The sequence below is a fragment of the Paramisgurnus dabryanus genome, chromosome 4 (genome assembly GCF_030506205.2).
Source record: "Paramisgurnus dabryanus chromosome 4, PD_genome_1.1, whole genome shotgun sequence".
NCBI classification, from domain to species: Eukaryota; Metazoa; Chordata; class Actinopteri; order Cypriniformes; family Cobitidae; genus Paramisgurnus; species Paramisgurnus dabryanus.
This window is the reverse complement of record NC_133340.1, coordinates 34,715,894-34,731,008: the sequence shown is the minus strand read 5'-3', so window position 1 is coordinate 34,731,008 and position 15,115 is coordinate 34,715,894. Positions and strand designations below refer to the sequence as shown.

General features: G+C 35.7%; 1 protein-coding gene across 1 annotated transcript; it reads right to left on the bottom strand.

The window, feature by feature from the left end:
- Nucleotides 1–1,520: 1,520 nt before the first annotated feature.
- Nucleotides 1,521–10,986, bottom strand: atp1b1b (ATPase Na+/K+ transporting subunit beta 1b). The gene is made up of 6 exons (XM_065254343.1): nt 10,768–10,986; nt 8,563–8,691; nt 5,866–6,021; nt 5,173–5,357; nt 2,951–3,034; nt 1,521–2,877 (listed from the first exon to the last, which is right to left on the bottom strand). The coding sequence occupies exons 1-6, from the start codon at nt 10,859–10,861 to the stop codon at nt 2,620–2,622; spliced, it is 906 nt and encodes a 301-aa protein (XP_065110415.1). The 5' UTR covers nt 10,862–10,986; the 3' UTR covers nt 1,521–2,619.
- Nucleotides 10,987–15,115: the final 4,129 nt, after the last annotated feature.

Genomic DNA, 15,115 nt, shown 5'->3' with positions numbered 1-15,115 from the left:
ACATTAACATAAAGTGTTACCGATTTTAAACATTATTTCTTATTCATTATACTGAATTGCTATTTAAATATTTAACGTTAAAACATGGTATGTGAACCAACTGTGTCCTTATACTTTATGGTAAAAACAAATTTTTTTACCTAAAAGGTCCATTTTAGTACCTCAAAGGTACACATTGGTACTTTAGAGTTACATACTGGTACCTTAAAGGTGCTTAATATTAGGACCTTCTTGAAAGGTACCATCATAGTGACAATGTTTGTACTTTTTTCTGAGAGTGTATTATTATTATTACTAATAAATCTTTACTTGTTATGAGTTGCTGCAACCTAAAACAAATGTAGAATAAAAAATGTAAAAACATATGCTGCCATGACTCATTGATCACATCATATTTCGTAAATTAAATTAGATGACCTTCATAGAAATATGTTGTTCTTTTCTCTTTGTTGTTCTATATTATCTTCCTCCCACAGACAAACAGACATCTAAAGCAGATATTTTTCTCTCTGTGTGAGATCTTGACCGTACACATCTGAAGAGATCAGGTGGCTCTGCCTGGCTCATGAGGCTCCTCTTGGGTGCAAAAGCACATTTTTAATTAATCAAGGCTCACATTAGATCAGTGGTTCTTAACGTTATTCCTGGAGGCCCACTGCCCTGCATGTTTTGTATATCTCTTTTATCTGGCAGACTCAGTTTAGTTCATTGAGATCTCTTCTAATGAGCTGATGATTTGATTCAGGTGTGTTAAATAAGGGAGACATACAAAATGTGCAGGGCAGTGGGCCTCCAGGAATAACGTTAAGAACCACTGCATTAGATAACTCCCATCTAAGAACAGCCGGTAATATTATGACAAAACGGCTTGAATTGCCTCCAATACTGAAGACATTTTTCTATTTGTTTCAAATGGCAAATTTTAGCATATCTGCAGGAGCACAGTTGTGAGAGATGTTTTAGTGATGTCTCATTAGAAATGTCTTTCCGCCAGTTTTAAAGGTCACGTTAAGCTTCACTAAATGTCAAGTACATATCCTGATCTAAGAACTCAAATGTTTTATTGAAATTATACCGTGCTTTTATATTACGATCCAATGAGTAAAATTGCTGTCCCCATAAAAATGCATGAAAACTAACTCCAAAAAACATTTTATTATTAAGCAAAGTGTCCTGCATGTTAATCTAACACCAAATTTAAACTAAATATTTTAAAACATTAATAAAAACTACACAGAAAAATTGCTTTTTTATCTGTCCCTGCTCTCTATCTCTATACCTTTAAATATAAAGCAAACAATTGTTTAGATATCTTAATTTTTTGCATGTTTTATGGGTCCATATTACATCTTTGCTTTAAATATATTTTACCCATGAAAAAGTCATAATATTTAAGATAAAATTCACATTTTAGTCATGTTACCCCCTCTGAAAATTTAGGAATATCCCGCATGTATCCCCCAAAATGTATGTGGCATGCCAAAATGAATTTTCATCACAAAAGAAGAGAGAAACAGTACAACTTTAGAGGCTCAACTTTATTTTGGTTAGTCTATTCCAGTTTAGTTTCAACATGGGACTCGTGAAATTTGACATTTCTGATGGTTTACACTGACTGCGCACACCTAAAGAGGATCCCAACGGACGGGGTATTGCATTTCTTTTGACAGAAACTAGAATAATCTTAATGGCTTTGGCATTTGAAAACATTCATGACGATTTCTGCAAAAAGGGAGCATGTGCAAGAACAGAACGCTTAAGAATAGTCAACCGCACCACGTGATGTCGTCGATACAAAGACGAATAAAAAAATTAAAGTCGTACAAATAAAAGCGACGAGTGAACGACAAGAATTAAATAGAAGAACAATCTTCCCTACATTGTAGTGATTCTCAAGAAAAGAAAGTTATAAATACCCACCTACCACACCTAAAAGATGCAGAGAGAAAACATCGATACCCCCGAAAGGCAATGATATAAGAGTCCGGTGTGCTTCCGTTAAATAACTATACACATACGTAGGCATGTTTGACAATGAAGCTAAATCACACACTTGGCATGGCTTTAGACGACCTACATATGCGACTACTGTGCACTTACTAAATATAAGGGAATCACACAGGCAGCAATACAATACAAGAGGGACAAAACAGTGCTGGCTACACTGGAAAAATGTCATTTACAGTAAAACAAACATGCCCCTTTTGATCACGGACAGTTTTCATTCGCTAGCGGAATAAATATCCTACGCTATGGCTAAGCTTCCAGGTGTATACAGTACGTTCTAACCCTTAGACTGGTAGCGGTAGTAAAAAGCGAAGTAAAGAGTACAGACAATGTTAGGTCCCACATGTATAAGATGGTACGTTTTAGACTAGTGTTTTTAAATATTCGTTTTTTTCTTCAAATTTTTTTTTTTTTAAATTATGTATCTCTCCTAAACTACAATGAGGCCACTTTCTGACATGAGACACTCGTATACATTCGAAAAAAAACATCCCGCCGTTAAACGCTGTGGAAGACCGGTGAGACACAAACATCTCTTCGTATCTCAAGTCAGAACAGGGGCCATAGTTTGCCTTTAAATAGGGAGAGAGCGCACGTACACTAGTTCAGAGGTCATGACTTGACACCGATTTTAATATCAAATCGTCCCTGGTAGCGATCCTTGTCGTTGTAATAAATGTTGTCCCCGAAGACTTTGCACTCGATGCGGATCTCCTCGTTCCGCGTTATGTTGACGAACTGGATGGCCACCAGCGGCTGCAGATAGTGCTCGTGCAGTTTCTTCCCGTAGTAGGGGTAATACTGAAGGGGGAAGCCTTCTTGGATACCGTAGTACCTCACCTCGCGTAGCTTACCTGCATCTTCTTCTTTCTACAGAATAAGAAAGTGGATTAGTACCATTTTTAAGTACAACGGTTAATATATGCAAAATAATCATGCTCACCCTGTTTGTGCAGTGTAGGGGAATCACATTCGCTTGGACTTTGTGTTGAGCCTCTGCTGGAATGCTTTCATTTGATGTTGGTGGCTAAAAGAAAAAATTATATTGTTTAATAATAATAATGAAAACTTTACAATAAGGTTGTATTTGTTCAAATAACAATGGTAATTGCATTAGCTAACATGAACAATAATAGATTTTTGTTGATGTTATTTCATGCGATACAATTGTTCATGTTAGTTCATTGTGCATTAACAGTTACAACTTTTGATTTTATTACATGGCTCGTTGTAATGCTTGATTCTAATTGGCCAGTCGATATTTGCAGGTCTCTTATTGCTAAATAACAACCGCTCAAAACTAATAACGCGGTAACATGGATGCTGCAAATCATTTTGACAGCTACAGTTGAATAATACACCAAAATTAAATATAAATATGTCTTTAACTATTTTCCTGCTATTGATAAGTTTAAGCAATGTATATTTCCGCTATTATCCACAAGGTTGCACTCTTACACAACTTAAAAAACACTAAAGCATCCACTGATCCAAAAACAGTAAAAACTCATTGTTTATTGTTCTGAATCTGATCTCTAGCAAAAGTGCTTTACAAAAATACAATTATCTCAGCTTTTTGTTAAAATTTTGGCATTTTTGAATTAGGGCTGTCACGATTATGAAATTTGGCTGATGGTTAATTGTCTTATAAATTTTTACGATTAATTGCCTGTTTTAGTGCTTTGACAATTATAACGATTAATTGTATATCTTGTTGATTTGACATTTAATTCTCAAACATTTTTTTCTTTGTTTATGAAATAATTGTCACATATTGTTGTGATTATTTAAATAAAATCTTTTGCCAGGTTTACCTGGCGAAAATATTAATACACATATATAATATACATTTAAAAGTAATCTGATATTTTCTCATTTATACAGGCGCTGCAGCTCCCCCTGTGTTTTTAAAAGAGATGTGCAATCATTGCGGTGATCTGAAATCATCGAGATGAGGTCAAACACTCGCACGGAGACGATAATTTAGTAATTGTGACAGCCCTATTTTGAATAAGCCTTTCCATATTCGAGAGGTGATTAAATAGAAATGTTTTTTTGTTTTTTAAAGCAGAGGGTCAGTTCTTTCATTTGATATATTGTATGTTTATATATTTAAGAAGAAAAACTTAAAAAATGCTGGCAATGGGTGGCAACTTAAAAAAAGTTAATAATATATTACATTATATTTACAAATAATTAAAACAAATAGTGTGTTCATGACATTTGGACGTTATCTTATCGTAACTCTTTCCCCGCCATTGACGAGTTATCTCCTCAATTTAGAGATAACATTTGCATAAAAACCATTCCTGAAGAACTTACCCAAATTTATAAAAAAACTGAAGCCAAAACATTATTTACTCATTTTAAATTCTGTGTATGTTTTGATAATTGTTCTGAATCTGATCTCTAACAAAATTCCTTAACAAAAATGCAATTATATTAGCTTTTTGCTAAAAGAGAAAAATATTTTTAAAGAAAAATACCCATATTTAAGAGTTTAGGATGAAATGTTTTTTCCCCCGTTTTGTTTGTTTGTTTATTATTTGTTTGAAAGCAGAGGGTCTGTTCTTTCATTTTATATATTTGTATGTTTATATATTTTTAGAAGAAAATTTTCCTGGAAGGCATTTTGTGAAAATGACAAAAAATGTTGGATGGGAAACTGAGTTTTTAACAAAAAAAAAAAAATTAGTTAAAATCCAAAAGTATACAGGTTTTCTTTGCGTATGGTCTGCATTTGTTAAAAATCAGCTCATGAAATATTTCAAATCAATATTTAATGGTCCTTACCTTACTTATGAGGTAAATAGCTGTGTAACTTACTTTTTAAATGTTTAATTTGGATGATAATGCATAATAAATGCTGTAGAGGTTTATTTTTAATTCCTGTTAGTTAATGCATTAAATAATGTTAACAATTACAACGTTATTGTAAGTGTTACCAGTGATAATATTTCTGAGATCATTTAAATGTTTGCCTTAGTGACTGGGTGCCAGAAATAATGATGTTTTTTTATTATATTTAATTATATTTTATAAATACAGTAATAATAAAAATACCCAAAAAAGAACAATGCATGTTACAAGCTACTGGTACCAAAAATGTGTAATTTCTCTGCACTTATGTATCTTAAATAAATTCGTAAAATCAAATAAACAAACCCTTGGTCTGAAGTTCACAATCCTGTTGAGCTTAACAATCAAGCAGGGCTTCCCATCAGCAAATCCAAAGTTACGGTCCTCCAAACCAGAGCAGGGCCCTAGCCAAGATCTCTGGAACTGACAGGCTTTCCTCGGACCAATGTCACTCTCTAAATCACCTCTGTTCTTGTAGTCCAGAGGCTGATCTGTAATAAATATCGATGTGAGAAACCAAACAGGATCAGTGCTGTCGCGACTAATCATTTGCAGAATAAAAGTTTTTGTTTACATATATATATGTGTGTACTGTGTATAATAATTATGTATATATAAATACACACACATACATGTATAATTTTAAGACAAAGATATATTTATATAATAAATATTTATATTTATATATAATATAAATTATATAGAAATATAAACATGTATATACACATGCAAATGTTTCTTAATTATATACATGTATACATATATTATGTAAACAAAAACTTTTATTCTGCAAATGATTAGTCATGACTAATCGTGAGGCAACACTAAAAAGAAGAGCATGCTGTATTTCACTTGGGTACAAATGTGGATTAAATCATAGCCTTTTATTTTCCTTTTTGCTTTGATAGGGCTAGTAAAACAATATATGCAGTAATGGTGTATCATTTAACACAACATCAAAATAGCCATTTGTAAGTTCCACAAGACTTAATTTTGTACCTCCACAGTCTTCAAACTTCATTTGGTCCTGCTGTTTTTCAGGGTCATAAGCTGCTAGAAATTCTCTCATGGATTTGGTGTATTTCAGGTACGTTTCGACGTCATCTGGGGAGAAGATCAGCTCTGCCTTGTCCGAGCGAGGGTAATGGGCGAGTCCTGCGGACAGGTAAATCATCATGCTTAATACGTAAAATAAAAATAGCCGATAAATCTCAGAGAAAAGTCGCTTTTGGATTGCATCTTCTGCATTTGTAATCATATTTTTGTCAAGCAGCCCTGTATTTATCCAACACCTGCTCCACTAATTCGTTTTTGGGCCTATTAGCATTCATCGTGGGCAGTTAAGATGAGGCGATACTAACAGCACCAAGTGTTATTAGATTAATATTAATGAGATTGAAGAAAGCAATATTTTTTGGACTAATTTCAGATCTCAATGAGCCTACTACTATACAGTAGCTTTGATTTATCCCTTCAGCGAATGCTTTAAATTACACTTTTAAGTCAAACATTAGTTTCCTTTCCTTTAAATAATAAGCAATGTATTGTTAAATCTTTATTTAATCTTTTATTTGGTTCATTTGATAATTTATGGAAAAAGATCACAATTAAATAATGCCCTGTTCACAAAAAGAGATCCAACCGTTTCTGCATTTTAAATGAAATCTTTTCTAAAAAGATTCACATCCAAAACTATTTGCAGTACACAAAGCTTAAATCCCGCTCGCCTCGCAATGATTCAGAGTTATAAATCTGACGCAATGACGTAAATCTAACAGCTTTTTAATACCCTATTTCCCCGGCGCTGTCCTATAGCCAGTGATCTGTTCTCTGAACCCACAAAATTTTTGTTAAATTGAACCAACCCTTCCGACCACACTGCAGAAGCAAATGAAACAGGAACATTATCAGCGTCACTGCCTCCGGGTTACAGAAACCGCATCACAGATAAATTACGATATCCGTTATATTCCCTTATTGACCTTATACTGTATATCGACCTTAAGTAACCTTTGAGATTTTGTTAATAATCTTAAGATTTAAACCGGTATATTATCATAGTTGGAGTTTCGTAACTCTTAGTCCATGTCATGTAGCTTAAATATCATTGTATATTCTCCTAAAGCTAGGTATGCACCAAATCGACGGTCGGCCAGGTTTTGAGCGTCGTCTGACTTAGTACTTCGCACCTCTGCAAAATTTTAACAATGCATCCATTCTACGTGGACCGCAAGCGCTGTGATTGGTCCACTAGAACCCCTCCCGTCAGGTACACAACAATCTGCTTCGTTTTCTTCTTCGTTTGTTGGTTTACTGGCCGAGCTGCTTCTTCTTTGGCTGTTGCACTGCTACTGTGGGTTACACACGTAGATACTGCCTACTAGGGGTCTGCATGTGTAATTGCACCTCGGCGCGGATGACGACGCAGAAGTATATATGCAAACCGACGCTACGCCATACAACTTACGCACAACTATATTGAGCCCTTTTGTATTTTTCTTAGTCTGCTAAAGTAACTCGCCTTTTTCAGCATGTCAAATCAGCAGTGGCGTCGGATTATTCTGATTGGCTGTTCGGCATAGCCACCCAGTGTACAAGGAAAAAAAACTAAAGTAACAAAGCAAGAAAATGACGAAGTCAAGAGGGAACGCACAGAATGCTACATTTTTTCCATCCCTCATTCCAATGTGAATTTATTTTTTTTAAATATATCTCATAAGATATTATGAAAGTATCATAAATAAAAAACTGGTGAGTGAAACTGGTAAGCGAGCGCCACTTTGTTTATGTTTTGTATTCCAGCAGTCAATAACTCTTCCGGTTTTTACATTTTGAGCAATGCACGCCAGCTACTGCCACCTGCTGGTCTGGAGAGTTATCTCATCTTACACAGGCGCAAAACTAATTTGGTGTGCAACTTTGGACACAGATGCAGCCAGCACATGGCCAATGTGAGCCGACTTTACAGCTGCGCTACTTTATTGCCGTCGTTTGGTATGTCCCCACCAAAAAAATTTGCTATTTAACTCTTTCACCGCCATTGGCGAGATTTTCCGTCTTTCCTCAATACCGCTTTCATCTGATATATTGTTTGTTTATATGTTTAAAGAAGAACATTTTCTGGAAGGCATTAAACTTTTGTGAAAATCATGAAAAATGCTGGCGCTGGCTGGCAACTTTTTTTTTTAAATGATGGCGGGGAAAGAGTTAAAGCGAACACTGTATAGGCTTTCTCTTTTAATTTTATCACTCATCTGTACATAAATATTTTTGTTCTTGCAAACGTGAATGTCCTCCCCCTAAAATCTAATATCATTACCTAGAAATAAGAAAGGAAACAGCAAACTGGTTTTGCTGGGCTGACATAAACAGACATGTGCTACTTTCTTTCAATTTCAATATGAGATGTCAACACTCTAAATGGTCTTAGTGAATATAATTAATACAAATATGACGCAATTTGTATACCAAAAGCAAAGTGTTAAATTTTCATTGTTTCCAATTTATCCAGTTAATAATTTTTGAAAACCCCTAATGTCCTAAATCCATGCAGTGCCAATGTGAACCACTAGGTGTTCATGGACCCTGAGTTTAAAACCCTGTTTTAAATCAATCCACCACTTAAGTTTACACTCACAAACACTTTACACGTTACAAGGGGGACATAAAGGCTAGCGTTGCAGGGACAGGTGTTACCTGGAGGGGCTACTCTGTCCTGCCAGGTGGGTTTGTAATCGCTCAAGGTGAGGAGGAGAACCTGGATGGTGCCAATGAAAATCCCAGCCAGGACACCGTAGAAGACGAGATAGAACAGGATAATTTTTGCTGTGGACAGAAATGGGAAACAGTTATTCATCTGATGATATGAAAGCAGTACGTGACATAGAGTATTTATCAGTCTAATCATGTTAATTATTTAAAAGGCACCATGCTTTTAGTTGTTTATAATATTTTAAAGTTATACATTATTGTAGCTCAACTGGTAAAGCAACGCAAAGGTTATGGCTTCAATCCCCAGGAAGACACAAATTGATGATATGTACAGTTTGAATCCACTGTATGTCACTTCGGATAAAAGCGTCGTCCGGATGCGTAATTGTAAAATGAGATCCAAAAATGTTTACTGATACCAAAGACACAATTAACCAGAACGTATTTATGCATATACAAACCATATTTATACCTAAAATACCGAATTCATACAATGTTGGAAGCATATACTCGGAAACATTTGATCCCTGGGTGCAACTTGATGTTACATCAAACAGGCAAATGTGCTGACGCCATACCAGCAATACAAATGTCCTCAGTCTGTCCACAGACAGGCATGGAGGAGCCAGCATGATGGGATACGATGAGTAATCTCCATGTTTTAAACGTCAACAATGTGTAGGGATAAGCATAACCAGTAAGGTCATATGTTAAGTGTCATCCAGACCAGTTAAACCAGTCTTCCCACTTGAATCCCAAACTACTCTATTTAAATAGTCCACACCTGAATTAGACACAAAATACATTTTAATGATCTACATTTCTATATAGCATTTAGGCAAGGGCTAATCCCTTTGATTGTATCTTCCAGTGGTGCATTAACCAATGTCAGAAGGTCACTGGGAAAAAAGCTCTTTGATGTCATCCTGAACATGTTTCTTATTAGATGATGTAATGGATGTCAGATATATCTATTTGTAAGGTAATGATGGATTGCTTTGCTGTCACCATGACCACCCATCCTCAGAAACTTCTCACACTTTTTAATAAATAACTCATATGTGGATTTTACATTTTAACGACTCACTAAATGTTACATAAGACTGGTTACAGTCATTTCAATTAGTATGAGATAAATTAAAGCTTTCCAAGTCATTTGACTCTAATATATTACTGTAGATATAATAATATTAACTTATGAACCTTCAATTAAAGGTGTAAAGATCACACACTAGGACTTAAAGCGATGGCTGCCTGAACAGTACATGCTGTTCAATTGAATCAATTAGTAACTGTTGCTCTCACCAATGCATTATGTCACTACAATGAAACCTTAGATGAAGAGTGATATCACTCACACCCAAAAGACCAGGCCTTTCACCTTGAGTCACCTTGAACAATGATGCATTTTTAACCCTTTCTATCTATATCACATGAATAATGACAAGTATGTTAATTGAATGTCATGCGTATTGATCTAATGGCGAGGACGCAGACATGTGCATTTTAATCATTTAAACTTTTAGCTACAGTACATCAATAATCTTCTCGTGTAGGCTAGTTTATTTTTACGCAGAAAATGTGTTTGTTATTTAATTGATCAAAAATGTTAAACATCAAAACCGATCAATAACCAAATGCTGTCCTTTCATGACCTTTTCTTTTTTCCTAAATCGTTCATTACGCATTATTTAAATATGTTCATATTGGGAAATAAAACGCAAAAAAACCCAAGGGAAGCGCGAAAACCTTGAGGCGTCTCGACACGAAACAGGTGTGATGAAAAAACGCTGGTAAACCCCAAAAAAGGTGCGCACTATCGAAATGCATCCTGTAAAATCTCAAATCGTGCCTTTAATGTATCCATATAGTGTATTAACAGATGTAGACGAAAGTCCGCGAGACATTTGCTGCAAAGTCAAATCATACAGGTGCTTCGTGACCAGTCTGGCAGCCTATCTGTACATGCCATAGAAACGATACGAGCTATTAATCGGCAATGACAGACATCACAGCGCTGTCCAACGTGCTGAAATCGACAATATAAAGAGCGAATAAGAAGATTTATCATTTGAATACATTTACGCAACAACAAGGGGACTTCAAACTGTACATTTTTTCCTGTGGATCGAATCCATGACTTTTGCAATGCTCTACCAATTAAGCCATAGAAATATCCTTCATACTTACACCAACTGCTGCCTGTTCGTCCAAGAAGTTCCTTCGTCTCCGAATTCCATAAAAACTTCTTCCATCCACCCTCTTCTTTGTTTTTAGCAGGCATGATTAATGATATAGTTTAGTTTGTCCTCTTAAACTTCGTGTCTCCTGTCTTGCCTCCTTTAAAACACTACACCCCTTCCCGGAGCACTAAGCCCACCTTGACATGGAGCCGTACCCGGCTCTCGCCAAGGTGCCCCGCGTAATATATCCAACGGAACGCACAAGTCCCGCCCACCACGCTGCTTCGGGTACCAACCGGCGAATCAGAAGCAGAGCCTCCGTCCACGTAACGAAGTCGTGCTGCACACGAAATTCGGATGGGAATCACTTTACAATAGGATTGCGTAAAGAGATGTAAAAGCATCTGTATGGATAGGGCAGGTGGATGGTGATGTAAAAACGCATGACGCAAGAGCCAGATACGCGTGGAAACAGCTGGTGGGAATCTAAGCATGCCCATCGAGTTAGTATATGCATTCAGGGGGTTATATTTAGACCTGTGCCAGATTTTAGATAAAGTGTTATACAACATTAACAATAAAAGCCAACCCAATACAGTACAGACAGATCTGCACGATACAGCACAAAATCAAGGTTCCTTTGTCTGTCTGTATGGGTACAAAAGGTTTTTATAGTGCATTAAGGTTTAACAGATTATTTAAATGCAAGAAGGAAATGGAAACCTTTATTTTTAAGAGTGTCAAATATGTAACACTGAACATACAATTTTTATTAATATGTTTATTTAAGACTAAAATATTTTAAAGCAAATGTGTGGTATTGACCTTGATAATAATATGATATTGATCATATTGATATAGTAACGTTGTACAGAAAGATCAAATTTCCGTACTTCCGTTAAAGCACACAAGGTGGACTATAGAAAATTCTCAAATCATGCAGGCATAACATGGATCAGGCTTTGCACATACATGTGGAGTCCAGCTCACGTGCATACTGTTATTAAAGCAAAAGAGATACAATAAAATGCTAACGTTCATCTGATTTTTTTTTTCTTTTTATGAGTTTTTTTTAAATATTTGTACATAGAAAAGGGTAAGGAAAGGAAACAGAAAGAATACTCATATATCCATACATACACATATACACATACATACATTAACAAACACACACAATATTTAAAAATACAATATTTTCGGGACTGCATTTGATAAGACACATGATCCTGTATTTGCCCAAATAATTAGCATAATATCATACATAGCAAAAAAATGCAATTTGCTTAACCAGAACCAACATAGACCTCCAACATTTAATCTGTTCAAACTTCTTTTGTATGATACAGTACGACTTGAACAATTAACTTTTAGGGAAATCTGGGCTCCTATTATAGACCTCTGACCTTTCTGGCTGCCGAAGGTGGGCAGGCTTCAAAAATTTGTATGTCCATAATTTCATTTTCAACCAAAGCCGATTTTTTTTTGTGTGCACTGTAAAAAAATGCAGCATGAAGTTAAAAAAACTTGGTTTTGCAAATTAGTTCAACTTACACACTGTAAAAAAATTACAATGTTATTGCAGCTAGGTTGCCGGTAATTTACCGTAGATTTAAATTTATGTTATTTACTGGCAAGAGTTTGTTCAAAGTTAAATAAATTTGAAATATTAACAAGTCTTTATCTTTACAGAATAAAACTATACAATAACAGCCTCATGCAAAGCATTCTGGGAACCAGAAATCATCATCAACCTTTTTCTGTTTTTTTGCTTCAGATTTTGTTTCCCAGAATATCTTGCTTGATGCTGTTTTTTAGTTTTACTCTGTAAAGACAAAGACTTGTAAATGTTTAATGTTCATTTAACTTTGAACAAAATGTTGCCAGTAAAAAACATAAATTTAAATCTACAGTAAGTTACCAGCAACCCAGCTGCAAACTGTCACTGGGGCTGTACCCTTTCAAAAAGTACAGCTTTGCACCTAAGGATTTCATTTTAGTACCTCAGAGGTACATACTGGGACCAAAGAGAGCTTATTAGTACCTCAAAAATACATATTAGTATTAGTAAGGTACATATTGGTACTAAATGTTTACATATCTGTACCTAATGGTCCATACAATTACCTTTTTAAAGAGTGCCCCACTGACAGCTAGGGGACATATTTTGACTTTTTCTAACAATGTTGGTCCTTAAAGGACAAGTTCGGTATTTTAGACTTAAAGCCCTGTTTTCAGATTGTTTATGGTGAAATAGAACGGTTTTGACTGAAATTTCGAAATTTTCGGCTGCCCTGAGAATTTTCGCGTGTTTGTATTTCAGCTCAGACCTCTCCAATGGGTTTAATGGTGCACTGGAACAATCCTTCCTAAAATGCATTAAACTTTCGTTTACAAAGACGTGAAACTCACCGAGTGGTCAGGGGTGTTCACTGATATGCTCACACAAAAATCGCTGCAAAAGATGCTTTCCAACAGCTGTTTTAGCATTCGTTGTTAACTTGTGGACCTATTTCCCCAAACGCCTCACACCCGTACATTCTTCCGCTTAGAGCTTGAATAATAGACACTCCAGCCCAGGTGGTGGCGCTAATCCGCCATTGCCAATTGCAAGAATAGAAACAAAGTTCCCGGCGCGGAGTAATACCGTACCTCACAGCACAACTAATACAAGTCAATGGAGTTGGTAAAAACTACGATAAAACCTGTTGGAATGCGTCTTTTGGAGCGATTTTTGTGTGAGCATACCAGTGAACACCCCTGACCACTCGGTGAGTTTCACGTCTTTGTAAATGAAAGTTTAATGCATTTTAGGAAGGATTGTTCCAGTGCACCATTAAACCCATTGTAGAGGTGTGAGCTGAAATACAAACACGCAAAAATTCTCAGGGCAGCCGAAAATGTCGAAATTTCAGTCAAAACCATTCTATTTGACCATAAACAATCTGAAAACAGGGCTTTAAGTCTTAAATACCGAACTTGTCCTTTAAGATACGGTAATCCAGTGGTTCTCAAACTTTTTCAGTGTGAGGCCCCGCTTGTGTACGGTGCATTCCTTCGCGGCCCCCAAAAGAAATTTTACTAAAAGGTAACATTTGAATTTAACAAAACATATTAAATTAAGTAGTGCTGTTGGTTAGTAGCCTTATTTTTTAAGGTTTAATTACACAGAATTCATGATAAATTAATGTATTTTATAAAATCTCATAAAACTGGGGCCCCCAGGGGGGCCGCGAGATGGTGCCAGGGGGGCCCCAGTTTTATGACATTTTATAAAATACATTAATTATACATTAAAATGTCATAAAACTGGGGCCCCCCTGGCACCATCTCGCGGCCCCCCTGGCACCATCTCGCGGCCCCCCTGGGGGCCCCGGACCCCCGTTTGAGAACCACTGCCGTAATCTACCCAAAATTGTATTCTGTTTTGTATTCCTGTAAAGGAACCAAACGTAAACTTAGGGGTACAGCCCCAGTGATAGAAAAGGTACAGTTTTTTTACCTTAATTTCTGACAGTGTACCATTTTAAGTTTTGACTTAAAAAAGTTGATATAAAAAAATTGTTCAACTAAATTTTTAAAAGTAAAATAAAATATGTGTAGATTTGACAAAAATGCTGCATATTTTTACAGTTAATGTAATTTGTGATGAAAACTAATTGAATTGAATAAATGGCTTGCAGGCCCTATATAAGTATATACAGGGTTAATTCACAAAAATTCACAAGTTTTGACATTGAGATGGCTGTCAAAAAGGGTCACAACTGGCCTGAATTCATCTTATATCCCATGTTCTTCTTAATATCCTTAACTTTGAATAAGATGATTCAATTCTTAGACTATAATTAGTAATTGAAAGTGGTTGCATCTGATTCACAAAATAATAGGCAAACATGTGACCTTGTTTGTTGTTTTCAACAAAACAATCATCCTATAAAATGTAAAGAACATTCAGTGAAAATATAACCTTGATATCTTTAACATTGACTGAGTAAGGTCATGCCAAAGATTGAAATTAATTAATAAAACAAACTTTAATGTTCCTAATCTCATCATTAAATTATGAAACTTTAACCTGGCTTTCACAAACCGTATAAACACATGCACCTACACAATGATTAGATAAGTGAAGTCTTAACTTTCTATCAAAAATTGAGCATGGAAATTTCTGGATAGTGGACCCTTACACCCCTTTGCATTTGTTTGCACTCACCTACACACTCACCCTTGACAACGTACTGAACCACCTTGGAGTACTGTTTACATGTATACAGAGCGTAGACTGAATCACAAATACAGCACACAAAAGAGGCCGATACCTCAATGTCACAAATGTGGAAAACTGAATTCTCAAGATG

Excerpts from the sequence above, each read along its gene's own strand:
- atp1b1b (XM_065254343.1), bottom strand. The coding sequence starts at position 10,861 with ATGCCTGCTAAAAACAAAGAAGAGGGTGGATGGAAGAAGTTTTTATGG. Across the intron at positions 5,358-5,865 it reads GAAGTTTGAAGACTGTGGAG|ATCAGCCTCTGGACTACAAG; the intron begins GTACAAAATTAA and ends TATTTATTACAG. Across the intron at positions 3,035-5,172 it reads TTGTGAACTTCAGACCAAGG|CCACCAACATCAAATGAAAG; the intron begins GTTTGTTTATTT and ends TTTTTCTTTTAG.